Source organism: Canis lupus, chromosome 17 (genome assembly GCF_011100685.1).
Source record: "Canis lupus familiaris isolate Mischka breed German Shepherd chromosome 17, alternate assembly UU_Cfam_GSD_1.0, whole genome shotgun sequence".
NCBI classification, from domain to species: domain Eukaryota; kingdom Metazoa; phylum Chordata; class Mammalia; order Carnivora; family Canidae; genus Canis; species Canis lupus.
Genome location: NC_049238.1, coordinates 56758333 through 56770852, shown reverse-complemented (window position 1 = coordinate 56770852; position 12520 = coordinate 56758333). Strand labels below are relative to the sequence as shown.

At 39.4% G+C, this 12520-nt stretch overlaps 1 protein-coding gene across 5 annotated transcripts in view; it reads left to right on the top strand.

Annotated features, from left to right (window-relative positions):
* Positions 1-12043, top strand: part of WARS2 (tryptophanyl tRNA synthetase 2, mitochondrial) — a 94775-nt gene extending 82732 nt beyond the window's left edge. For 4 of the 5 annotated variants that reach the window (XM_038561910.1, XM_038561912.1, XM_038561913.1 and 1 more), the window contains 2 exons: positions 6772-6890; positions 9758-12043. In XM_038561910.1, coding sequence (XP_038417838.1) covers positions 6772-6890; positions 9758-10206 — 568 coding nt within the window. In that variant the 3' untranslated portion in view covers positions 10207-12043. Of the gene's footprint in view, positions 1-6771; positions 6891-9729 lie in introns of all 5 variants that reach the window. The other variant, XM_038561915.1, reaches the window with a different exon arrangement.
* The last annotated feature ends 477 nt before the right edge of the window (positions 12044-12520 follow it).

The following is a 12520-nucleotide window of genomic DNA, read 5'->3' as shown; positions in this document are numbered from 1 at the left end:
GATCACTTTTAAACAAAGACCAGCCATTGAGGCTATTTATTCAGAGCTTGCTATCTCAAGGAAACCTCCACCATACCTTGCATTTCCCATGTCACAGAGACTTGAAGGCAGACAGAGACTTGAAGGCAGAGAGGCTTTGTAGTGATGAAAAGGAAGATTCAAGAGTGCTCTGATTTGAGGTTGTTGCCACAGGGAAGCTAGAGGCTGGCTAACTAGAAGCGGGCCTCTTCTGTGATTAGTTTGAGGAGTATGGTTGACATTCCCTGGTTGGTCCTGAGTTGGAGGAAGTGAGGACAAAGAGTCACGGCATTGGCACTCATGAATGGAGTCTTGAGCATTCTGGGCCAGTTGTTGCAGAAGTGGTAGTTGGCTTCCTGGGCTGGAGGCTCCAGAGGTTTGGATCAAGTTTTGTGGTCATATCTGATTTGGCCATTGTCTGCTTGTCTCTCACTTTGCAAAAATATTCGAGTCTTTTGTTAATCATTCTAGGTAAAAAATGATTATCACGTGGTACAAGGGGTTATCAATCATACTTTTAGACTCTCAGTCTTTAGACACACTCACAATCCTTTTTGATTCTGTTAGCTAACCTGGAATTTTCAACAGACTCTTGTTATAAATGGATCGATTTTAGATTACATTATTTTCTATTGCAGATTGTAACCTAAATTTAGACTTTATGTTTTTAGTGTTTACAGCAAGTCTTTATTCTTCTGCATCTCTGCTTTTGAGTTCTTGGAGCCTTAGATTTGATTCAGAATTTTTTCTAGTCCTTTGCATACCTGAGAATTTCTTTCTGTTCAACCTGCCTCATCTGTAAAAAAGGATTAAGTACAATAATAATGCATAAAATATGCTTAGCAAAATGTATATCATGAGGAAAGTGTTCAAATGCTATTGGCCACTGGACTGTGCTCCTCATTTTGATTTTTTTTAAAGACTTATTTATTTATTTATTTATTTATTTATTTATTTATTTATTTATTTATTTATGATGGACAGAGAGAGAGAGAGAGGCAGAGACACAGGAGGAGGGAGAACAGGCTCCATGCCAGGAGCCCAATGTGGGATTCGATCCCGGGACTCCAGGATCGCGCCCTGGGCCAAAGGCAGGCGCCAAACTGCTGAGCCACCCAGGGATCCCCCATTTTGATTTTTTTAAAAGATTTTATTTATTCATGAGAGACACACAGAGAAAGGCAGAGACACAGGCAGAGGGAGAAGCAGGCTCCCTGCAGGGAGCCTGTTGCAGGACTCGATCCCAGGACCCCGGAATCACGCCCTGAGCCAAAGGCAGATGCTCAGCCACTGAGCCACTGAGGTGTCCCTCATCATCATTTTTATATTTCACACAGAAAAAGACAGCTTGGCTAGGTTTTCAATACCTTTTTCTACCAACCCTTGTAAACATTGTTCCGTTTTAATTAACCTGATTTTTCTTATTTTTGCTTTTATTTTCTTACTGTGCATATAGGGCTTTTTCTTTAACTTTGTAATTCAGAGATTTCCCTGGATCATGTTCTGTTGTGAGTCTAGTGTTTTCTCCTGAAATATGTTGTGCCTCTTCAGTGTATACACAGTGTATACACTCCATTTTGTTTACCTACTCATTTTTTTCAATTCCATTGAGTTCCCTTCATGTTTAGGTTGTTGCTTCTGTTCCACAGGCCTGCTGGCTTCCAGCAGAGGACAGGTCCTCCCACCTGACATTTGCTTGTTGCATTTCTCTCTTTTTTTCCCTTCCACCGGAGCTCTTGAAGAGCTTCAAGTTTCTCACCCACATCACTGATATGACCTGTCCCTTGGATTTCACTCCTTACTGCTCCTGATTCTTCTATTTTGTGTTTGGTTTTCTTTATTTCCTCGACTCACTTTCTTTTCATTTTATCAGTTTTCTGTCACCAACTATGTTTTTCTCCATTTTGTGGCTTCTTGCTTTTCTTTTGTGACAGCCATGCCTTTTTGAATCCTATTGAGGTAACCAAGCAATTTTCTTTAAAATACAAAACAAAACATTCAGGTTCCTGTAAAATGAACTTTTATAGGTGCCTGATCTTCCTCAGAGTCTAAAGGGTAAAGTTCCCCTTCCTTTGTTTCACAGTATTTTTTCATCGGCCCCATATTCATCGGCCCCTGTTTGCTTGATTTTTTATGTTGGGTTTTTAAAATCCATATCGGAACAAGCAAACAGTTTTTAAATCATTATTCTGCCAGTAGGCAGAATCTGCGAAATGCCTTTGTGTGTACCTTCTGTCTACTTAGATACTAGTTGAAGTCCCTGCCCAGAATCTACCAGGAGGGCAGAGTGGTGTGTCCAAGTGCAGGTACCAGTCAGCTAGGTTTGGTCTGAGGTATTTCTCCTGCTACCTGTCTGGCTCTCTCACTCTCAGAACAGAGGTATTACATGATAAAGAGCAGTCACCGGATTACCCTGCTCCCATGTCATCCTCGCATCCTGCTCAGGCCCTCACCTTCCACACTTTGCTTTTTCGTTTGACACCTATTCCTTGAGTGTCATCCGTCCCAAGCCAGAATATGTTCTGGGTCGTAGATAGGGTAGTGGACGAGACAAACAAGTCCCTGCTCTTACAGAGCTCTTGTTCCCATTCTTGTGAGGATGGTATGCCCCGTGACCAGCCCCTGCTGCTTCCAATGCCTGTGTAGCTACCTTCTGTTGCCAGGAACCAATGTCTAAAGAATCAGGCTGATGAAGAGAGAAGGATCAGTGTCACCCTGGCCACTTGGAGGGACCCTGGCTGCTGGGATGTGCCCTCATCTCCAGCTGGGATAGGTTTCCAGCAACAGGGGCACTTGCTCTAACTCCACAACACAAGAAGCTCAACCAGCGGTTCTTTTCATTCAGCTCTGCTGATCCTCACAGTTCACGAAAAGTTCTTCTCAAATTGTGTCTTTAGTTTTGACTCTTGCTTCTAGTTTTCAGTTGTTTATATTTTCTTTGTCTTCATGGGTATTTTAGTAAGAAATTGAGATAGATTATCTCAGATTACAGTTCCAACCCAGAATGTTGATTCTTCACTGTTGAGTTTGGGAGTAAATAGGGGATATCTAATTCCAATATTTAGCAGGAAAGCAGAGATACAGTCCCAACCCTTCAGAGAGTTAGCAGAGCTAGAGACAGAGCCTTAGGATCATCAGAGGGGAAGGGACGTGTAGATCCCCATATGAAAGCTGATGAGCACTCCAGTGGTGGGAGAGAAACAGAGAGCCGATGTTTTTAGAAATATCGACATTTAGGGGACAGAGGGGGAAAAATAAGCCAACATATTGCTCTCTGTTGATTCTGTTTCTTTTTTACTCTCTTGTAAGAGTAAATTTACACATAAGTAAATAAATATTCATCAGGTCTTAATTTTCCACTTTGCCAAATAGATGATCGTGGGCTTCCCCCACCCCCCATAAACTGTTCCTTTTTGGGGCCAAGCTACAGAGAAGTTGGAATCAGAGTCAGGTAATGAGTGAACCTCTAGTTACATGGACATTGCATCTTATGCACCTTTTTTTTTTTTTTTTTTTTTGGGCCTGAACTCACAACCCTGAGATCAAGACTGGAGCTGAGATCAAGAGTCAGATGCTTGGGGTACCCAGGTGGCTGTTGGTTAGGTCTCCATTCTTGGTTTCAGGTCAGGTCGTGAGGTCGAGCCCTGCCTTGGGCTCCTTGTTCAGTGGAGCGTCTGCTTGAAGATTCTCTCCTTTTGCCCATCTCCTGCTCATGCTCGTGTCCTCTCTTACTCTCAAATGAATAAATAAATCTTAAAAAAAAAAAAAAAGATTGGATGCTTAACTGACTGGGCCACCCACGTGCCTTTTGAACACATTTCTGAAGTATAATATACCATTTTAGAATTATATTCCCTACATAGCTACCATAATTTGAAAGCTTACCAGATTTTAGATACCGTGCTAAGCACTATACATGAATTGTCTCATTTCATCTCCACAGCAACAATATGGGGTAAATACTCCCAATTTAATTTACCCAAAGTCACACAAAGCGAGAGTGGCAGAGTCAGGATTTAAAGCCTATCCCATGAAAGGGAATAGAAGGGAAGGGAGAAGAAATGGGTAGGAAATATCAGAAAGGGAGACAGAACATGAAGACTCCTAACTCTGGAAAATGAACTAGGGGTGGTGGAAGGGGAGGAGGGCAGGGGGTGGGGGTGAATGGGTGATGGGCACTGAGGGGGACACTTGACGGGATGAGCACTGGATGTTATTCTGTATGTTGGCAAATTGAACACCAATAAAAAATAAATTTATTATTAAAAAATAAAATATCATGAGTTTAAAATACAAAAATAAATAAATAAATAAATAAATAAAGCCTATCCCCAAAGCCTGTGCTCTTAAATGAGTGCTATACTGCATCACTCTCTCTTTCTCTTTCTTTTTCTCTTTCTCTTTCTCTTTCTCTTTCTTCTCTTTCTCTTTTTCTTTCTCTCTCTCTCTCTCTCTCTCTCTCTCTCACACACACACACACACACACAGCAGGGACATTACTAGTGTTCAGAGATTTTTTTTTTTTTTAATAAATAAAATGTGTTACTTCCATGCAAAAGTGTCAAAGAGTTGCTTTCAAACCTATTGCTTACTCTAAACTTAAACATTTATCAGCATTTCTTTTGGAAATATAGTCAGAATTATTTTAGAACACAAATATTAGTTTCATTAGCTAATAATCATAACCTGCTTTTGACCAGAAAGTACCAAACATGCATTCACCAGATTCATCTCCACAGGATTTCTGGGTTATTGTAAAAAATATTTTTTTTTACTTGTTTCACTCGAGTCAAAATTTCCCCCTATATGATTATTCAAAAGAATCTGCAATAAAATCATATAAATTCCTTATGCTTCTGAAACTATAGGACAGGGATGTTCTTGTGCAGCTATTAGAAAGTTCTATTAATGAAGACCACATAGAAACATGGGAAACATGTTAACGTAAAAGATGGTATGCATATTATACTGCATACATATTATACTGCAGTTAGTAAAAATATGCATCCACATAGACAAGAACAAAGACTGGAAAGCACTTTGCAAAATTAAAAATAATTGCAAAATAATGAAGGATATTGCAAGGTTTTTCAAAATGTTCTGCAGTGTTTTACTATATTAAAATACCTAGTCTAGGGCAGCCCAGGTGGCTCAGAGGTTTAGCGCTGCCTTCAGCCCCGGGCAGATCCCAGAGATCCAGGATCGAGTCCCATGTCGGGCTCCCTGTATGGAGCCTGCTTCTCCCTCTGCCTGTGTCCCTGCCTCTCTCTCTCTCTCACTCTCTATCTGTCTCTCATGAATAGATAAATAAAATATTTTTAAAAAATAGCTAGTCTATATGTAGGCAGCTTATTAAGTTGACCAGTAGCCTGCAGACAGTAATTCAGAGGGGAAATAAGATCTCCACTGTTTTTTTGAGAACCACTACTTAACCACTGGGGTAGAAGGTTTTCCTCTCTATAACAACAACAAAAAAATAATTGTCCTTTTCTGGGGCTGTTTTGAAAAGTTGTTATTTTTCCACTCACAATATACAACTATCTCTCTCCCCAGTAATGAAGTTTTTCTCTTCAAGACTTCTCTGCAGGGACTCCTGGGTGGCTCAGTGGTTGAGCATTTACCTTTGGCTCAGGGCATGATCCCCCAGTCCTGGGATCGAGTCCCACATCAGGCTCCCTGCATGAAGCCTCCTTCTCCCTCTGCCTATGTCTCTGCCACTTTCTCTGTGTCTCTCATGAATAAATAAATAAAATCTTAAAAAAAAAAAACAAGACTTCTCTGTAATGGTTAATTCTACCCTTGTTTGATATATCTCATAGTGATCCAACACTGCAACTTTTATATGTGGGATTAAAATAACTATAAATAAAGTTCCCATGTTCTGATGTTTTTGTCTCACATATTTATCTTTCAATAAAATATTATAGGAGAAAATTCAGGTCTCTTTGTTCTTTTTCCCTGACCTATTCCCTTCCCTCCTCTTCTGGAGGCAGCTACAATCATGGATTTGTGGAGGAGCTTCCAGTATGTTATGATATTTATATATGCAGCTGTAAACAATGTATTTTCATACATACTTTTCAGATTTATGTGGCAGTGTACTCTACATGCTTTCTACAACTTGGTTTTTTTCATTCAACATTTTTTTTGAGATCTGTCTACATTGTACCAATAGATATGTTCATTTCTTTTAAATTCCCTGCAGCATATTAATTGTGCTGTGATTGCCACGTACTAGAAGACAAAGGAGCATATTCCAGAAAGATCTTGTTACTCCCTGTATGACAGGGAGGAAAAAACTCTTGCCTGAAGAACTTTCTGCCATCTTTTATTTGAAGAGTGGGGTGGAATGGCTTTCAAGTGTGAGCACAAGCTCTGAAGTAAAAAGCATCTGGTCAAGGCTAGAATAATATGTACTGACTGGGTAAGGGGAATGAAGAGTGGTTTTAAAATACAATTATGCTTAGAGCATATGCTATTTAAGATACCATTCCTCCCTCCCAGCAAGATCCTGTCACATTGGTGTTGAAGGCTGTATTCCTCTGCTATGGAAGAAACAGAACTACAGTAGACAAATGTCTCTTTGGCATTTGTCTGATACATAGATAAAGACTTGGGTCTCAACATCCCCTCTGTAGTTGGTGAACATTTGTTGAACACCAACAATGAAATAGGCACAGGAAATGCAGCTGCTTGCAATATCATTTCAGTATAAGCAGGAGCCTTGCTGAGTTTTTCTGTCTTTTATTAAAGGTCCACACACGTTCCTGTCGGGGAGGATCAAGTCCAGCACATGGAGCTCGTTCAGGATCTAGCACAAGGGTTTAATAAGAAGTATGGAGAGGTCTTCCCCGTGCCCAGGTCCATTCTAAGTAAGTAACAAACATAGGACTCTTGAATCAGGCTAGGTTTCCCCAAGACAGGACTGGATAATGGACTGAGGCTTGGGATGTCCTTGGGACCAAACTTGGCTTTCTTGTGGACAGGCTTCAGAATCTGGAACTAGAATCTCTCATCTTTCTCTATAATGTGGGACAGGTAGACCTCGTTAGATTATTGAATAAAATGGCCAAAAAATTTGAAAAGTATGGGAAAGACTAAAAATGAAAAATAATCAAATTCATTAAGTTACATAATATATAAATTATATAATACTTTATATTGAAACATGGGAAAGACTAACAATGAAAAATAGTTGAATTCACTAAATTACATAATACCTATATATATACATATATATTTGGTAAATTATATAATATTGAAATGTATATAAGAGAAAGACTAAAAATGAATAATCATTTTCATTATAAATCATTATATATAATTTACCAATTATATATATGTAGCAAATTATGTTATACTTTATTTTGATTATATATTAATAAATTAATGTATGACTATTTCATGTTACATATTAATATATTAAGATATATAATACTTTATAATGGATTATATGTTCTCTCTATATATATATCCTTCCCTATTTTATGAACGGGAAAACTAAGACTTGGCAAGGCTAATTTTGCATCTAAGTCATATATCAAGTTAGTGGCAAAGCTCTTCTGATTCCAAAGCCAGTTGACCTTCACAAGAAAAGAAAACCATAAGAGAGAAAAACTGCTGAATAATGAGCTAGAAAAAACAAGAGGGAATTGATCATTCTCACACTCTTCCTTCTTAAATGCACAACGTTGATGGAATAGACAATCCCCCCACTGGATCTGAAACCTCACCAGCATCTATGAGGCTATACTAGTTTGGAATCTTCTTGAGGAAAGAATCTGTGCATCTGTATCAACATTTTGGTAGCAATGTAGATTTGTGGCAGGGGCAGAGATCACTGAGCCTAAGCCCTGTCCATCTTTAATAAGCTGACAGCATTTTATAGGAGTAGAACAGTATACTGGATCCAGTATAACTGATACTGGACCCAGTAGCGGTTCAGCAGCATAAGGCAAGTATAAATTTCTAAGCTATTCCAGTGGTTCACACAAACAAAAAATAGGCCTTCCTTGCATTGAAAATCAAGCCTCTTTTAGCAATAAGTAATATTTTACTGTTTTTGCCTATTAGTATTTTACCTATTTCAACTTGATATGTTTCTGCAATAGCCATAAAACAGGCAATTATTAATAACGCTGATTTATAAAGCACAGCTTAACATCTTGATTCTATCACAGCAATAACCAAGTCACTTCTGTGTGTGTGCATGTGCGTGTGAGTGTTACTGTATACTTATACAACTATGGATAAAGAAATGAAGGGATTGCCACAGATTGTTAAAATTTGTTAGGGGCAGGAAGAACAGTAGTTGTGGGCAGAGGGTGATTAGCTAATAGGGATGAGCAGAGAGGAAAGAGAGAGGAAGAGGAAAGAAATAGATCAGACTTTTTAAAAAGGCATGCATGGCTAATACAGTATGATTGATACAATTTCATTTGTGAAGATTATAAATTTTATATTCATATAAGCATTAAAAGATGCATGAAAATGTGATCAATCCAATGTTAACAGTTTTATTACATATTTCAGGTGATCTTTATTTTCATGCGTGTATATATATATATATATATATATATGGCTTGAATTTTTCACAGGGGGTATTTGCTATTTATATATATACTCAGATAAAAATAATAAAGTCATGTAGCAAGAAATAACAAGTGTTGGTGAGGATGTGGAGAGAAAGGAACCCTTGTGCCCTAATGGCGGGAATGCAAACTGGTGCAGCCATGGTGGAAAACAGTATGGAGGTTCCTCAAAAAATTAAAAATAGAAATATCATATGATTCAATAATTATACTCTTGGGTATTTATGCAAAGAAAACAAAAACACTAATTCAAAAAGATATATGCACCCCTGTGTTTACTGCAGCATTATTTATAATAGCCAAGACATGGAAGGAATCCAAATGCCCATCATTGGGTGATGCATAGGGAGATGTGGTATTTATATGTAATGGATGCTGCTCGACCATAAAAAAGGATGAAACTGTGTCATTTGAGACAATGTGGGTGGACCTAGAGGGTATCATGCTAAGTGAGATAAGTCAGACCGAGAAAGACAAATACCATACAATTTCATTCATAAATGGAATCTTAAAAAAAATGAATAAACAAAAAGCAACATCAGACTTATAAATACAGAGAACAAACTGATGGTTGCCAGAGGGAAAGAAAAAGGAGCTTGGCAAAATGGATGAAGGGAAGGGGGAAGTATGGACTTCCAGTTATGGAATGAAGAAGTCACAGAGAAGAAAGACACAGTATGAGGAATATAGTCAGATATGGCAGTAGTGTTGTAGGGGACAGATGGTAGTTACACACTTGTGAACATAGCATAATGTAAAAGTTTGCCAAATCACTGTGTTGAACACTGCTATTGGTGTAATACTTTGTGTCAGCCATACTCATTTATTTATTTTTTTTATATTTTATTTATTTATGATAGACATAGATAGAGAGGCAGAGACACAGGCAGAGGGAGAGACAGGCTCCATGCCGGGAGCCCGATATGGGACTCGATCCCAGGGCTCTAGGATCCCGCCCTGGGCCAAAGACAGGCGCTAAACTCCTGAGCCACCCAGGGATCCCTTTATTATTTATAATAATAAAGTCATGTGGTCCTCTTGACACTTTTTAAGATCTAGACCCTGACATTCCTGGTGTGATGTTTTCTTATTTTGTAATTGTCTTCTGGTTTGGGTTTTGGTGTGTGTATGTTGGCATCTTTCCCTAGCATCCATGAAGAAGGTGAAATCTCTCCGTGACCCTTCTGCCAAGATGTCAAAATCGGACCCTGATAAACTGGCCACCGTCAGGATAACAGACAGTCCAGAGGAGATCGTGCAGAAATTCCGCAAGGCTGTGACAGACTTCACATCAGAGGTGACCTACGAGCCAGCCCGGCGAGCCGGGGTCTCTAACCTGGTGGCCATTCACGCAGCAGTGGTCGGTGTCCCTGTGGAGGAAGCACTCCAGCACAGCGCAGGCCTGGACACTGCTCGCTACAAGCTGCTGGTGGCCGATGCCGTGATTCAGAAATTTGCTCCGATTAAGAGTGAAATTGAAAAACTTAAGACAGACAGGGGCCACTTAGAGAAGGTCTTACAGGTTGGGTCAGCAAAAGCTAGGGAATTAGCCCATCCTGTGTGCCAGGAGGTGAAGAAATTGGTGGGGCTTCTGTAGGAAGCAAGGCTTTTATGACTTATGGCCTGTGCACGCCAATAAAGGCAGCCTTCCTCACAAATGAAAAATGATGGCTTGGGGACATTTAATTTTGGTTCACCTGGCTTCATTTGAATATTGAATATTGGCTTCATTTGATAAATAAGGATTTGTAACCTTCAAATAGAGTGGTGTTCTAAATCCCATCAGCAAAATGCTGTGACCAAAAATAATAGAGAGAAGGCATGACTATCTGAATCCTCAATTATTTGAGGCACACTCCTTACCCTGAATTTAGGTATATGAATGTGATTGAGGTGAGCGGTAGTTCAAACTCTCCTGCTCCACTGACTGAGCCGGCCAGGTGCCCCTCTGTCCCAACCCTCTTAAAAAGTAAGACGGAGATTCTTAGACTTCTAATCCTTGGGATGCCATTTGGACCAATTTGTATTGAAATCAACTTATAAAAATAAGTTGATTATTATAGCTCCTTTGTCACTGAGATAGTACCTGCCTAAATGCATTTAAGCTGCTTTACTTGTTCCCAACAAGACCACACTGACTGTCCCAATAAGTATTGTTTTGTTCAATTCAGAAATACATGATATAGTCTTCTGAGACGGTTGATTATTTCAAATCGATTGACATGTTAGAACCCAGGTTCCTGGATTCTGTTTGCAGTAAGTACTTCTTTGCCTCTGCCTCTAGTTCAACATCACCAGCCCTTGGGAAATATATGAGGGGACTTTGCCATTTTCCACCCCTGCCCTGAGGAAAGCGAGGCTCAGGGTGTGCAGTATCACTCAGTAAGAAGCAAGTCCAAGATTAAAACTTTCACTCCTTAAAGAGCAGTGTCTTTTTCATCAGCACAGAACCGTAAAAGGCAATATGTATGAGACTCCAAACATTCTTATTTTGAAGGTGAATACTCGAAATATAAGACCTGTACTATGGACACTGTTTATATCAGTAACTCAACCAATAGCCGCCTGCTTTAAATACGGATTTCGCCAACCTTGGTCGTATTTGCTCCTTTAGGATCTCCAAGGCAGGTCCTAAGTTCTGTGTCCTATGCTTGAGGCAGAGACACTTCACAAAGTATATTTTACCAGCCTACAATAGTAGTGAGGCCTGACACATCAGATTTTCCTGATGAGTGGAAGCTTCTCACCTTCCCTCTACCTCAGCCTTTCTGAGTAATAACGAGTCACTCTCTAAAACCTAGCTTCTTTGCACTTCCTGAATATGGAAATGACAATCCTGACTTACCACACCAGGACCTGTTAGCAAGCTTGATTTTGTAAAAGAAGTTGCTTATAAGTTTTTGTTTTGTTTTGTTTTGTTTTGGTCAGTGGGTACCATGATCAACTTTTATACATAAGAGACTAGTATGTGGGGAAAATAATTTTTTAAAAAGATTTATTCATTTGTTTAAAGGAGAGAGAGCAGGGGGAGGGGTAGAAGGAGAGGGAGAAGGAGAGAATCTCAAGCAGGCTCCCTTCTGAGCACAGAGCCCCATGCAAGGCTCGATCCAACAACCCTGAGATCATGAGTCCTATGCTTAACTGACTGAGCCACCCAGGCATCCCACAAAGAATTTTTCTTCATGTATCTTTAGAGAAAAAAGCAGAGTAGTCCTTTTATCATAACAGATATAAATACACAAAACACTGCATCCCAGAATCCACTCCAGGTACAAATCCTTTTTTGGATCTTTTCTTGGAATGTGGTGTGTATAGTCCTAGGGCCTCTTTTGGCATATTTTCTCCAAGGCTTCTTTTTTTTTTTTTTACTTTAAAAGGAACCATAGTAAGAAAACTGGAAAATGACAAAATTAAAGATGGATCTATCAAACCAATTGTTTGTGAGTGTTTTTTGTTGTTGTTTTGTTTTGTTTTTATCCACTTGTCACATCTGCCATCCATAGAACTAAAGGTACCATAGAAAGAATTCTGAGGAGAAAAACTAGGAGACTTGTGATGACTTCCAAAGAACAAAGCCCTCACATGTGAGGGTGGGCTTGAGACCATCCTGTTCATGTTATCTTTGCAAGTGACTTGAGGGCTCATCGAATGCAAAATCCACACCCATGATTGAGAGATGTGTCAGTGATCTCAGAAGTTGATAAATGAGCTAAAATAAGAACCTAGATGTCTTTTCACTCCTTTCCACCTACCATTTAAGGCCTCAGCACAATCTTTTCATCAAGATGAAGAATCAGACAGAAATCTAACTTGTGGCTCATCTCAAATGGTGATTTTATTTATTTATTTTGAGATTTATTTATTTATTCATGAGAGACACACAGAGAGAGGCAGAAGGAGAATCAGCCTCC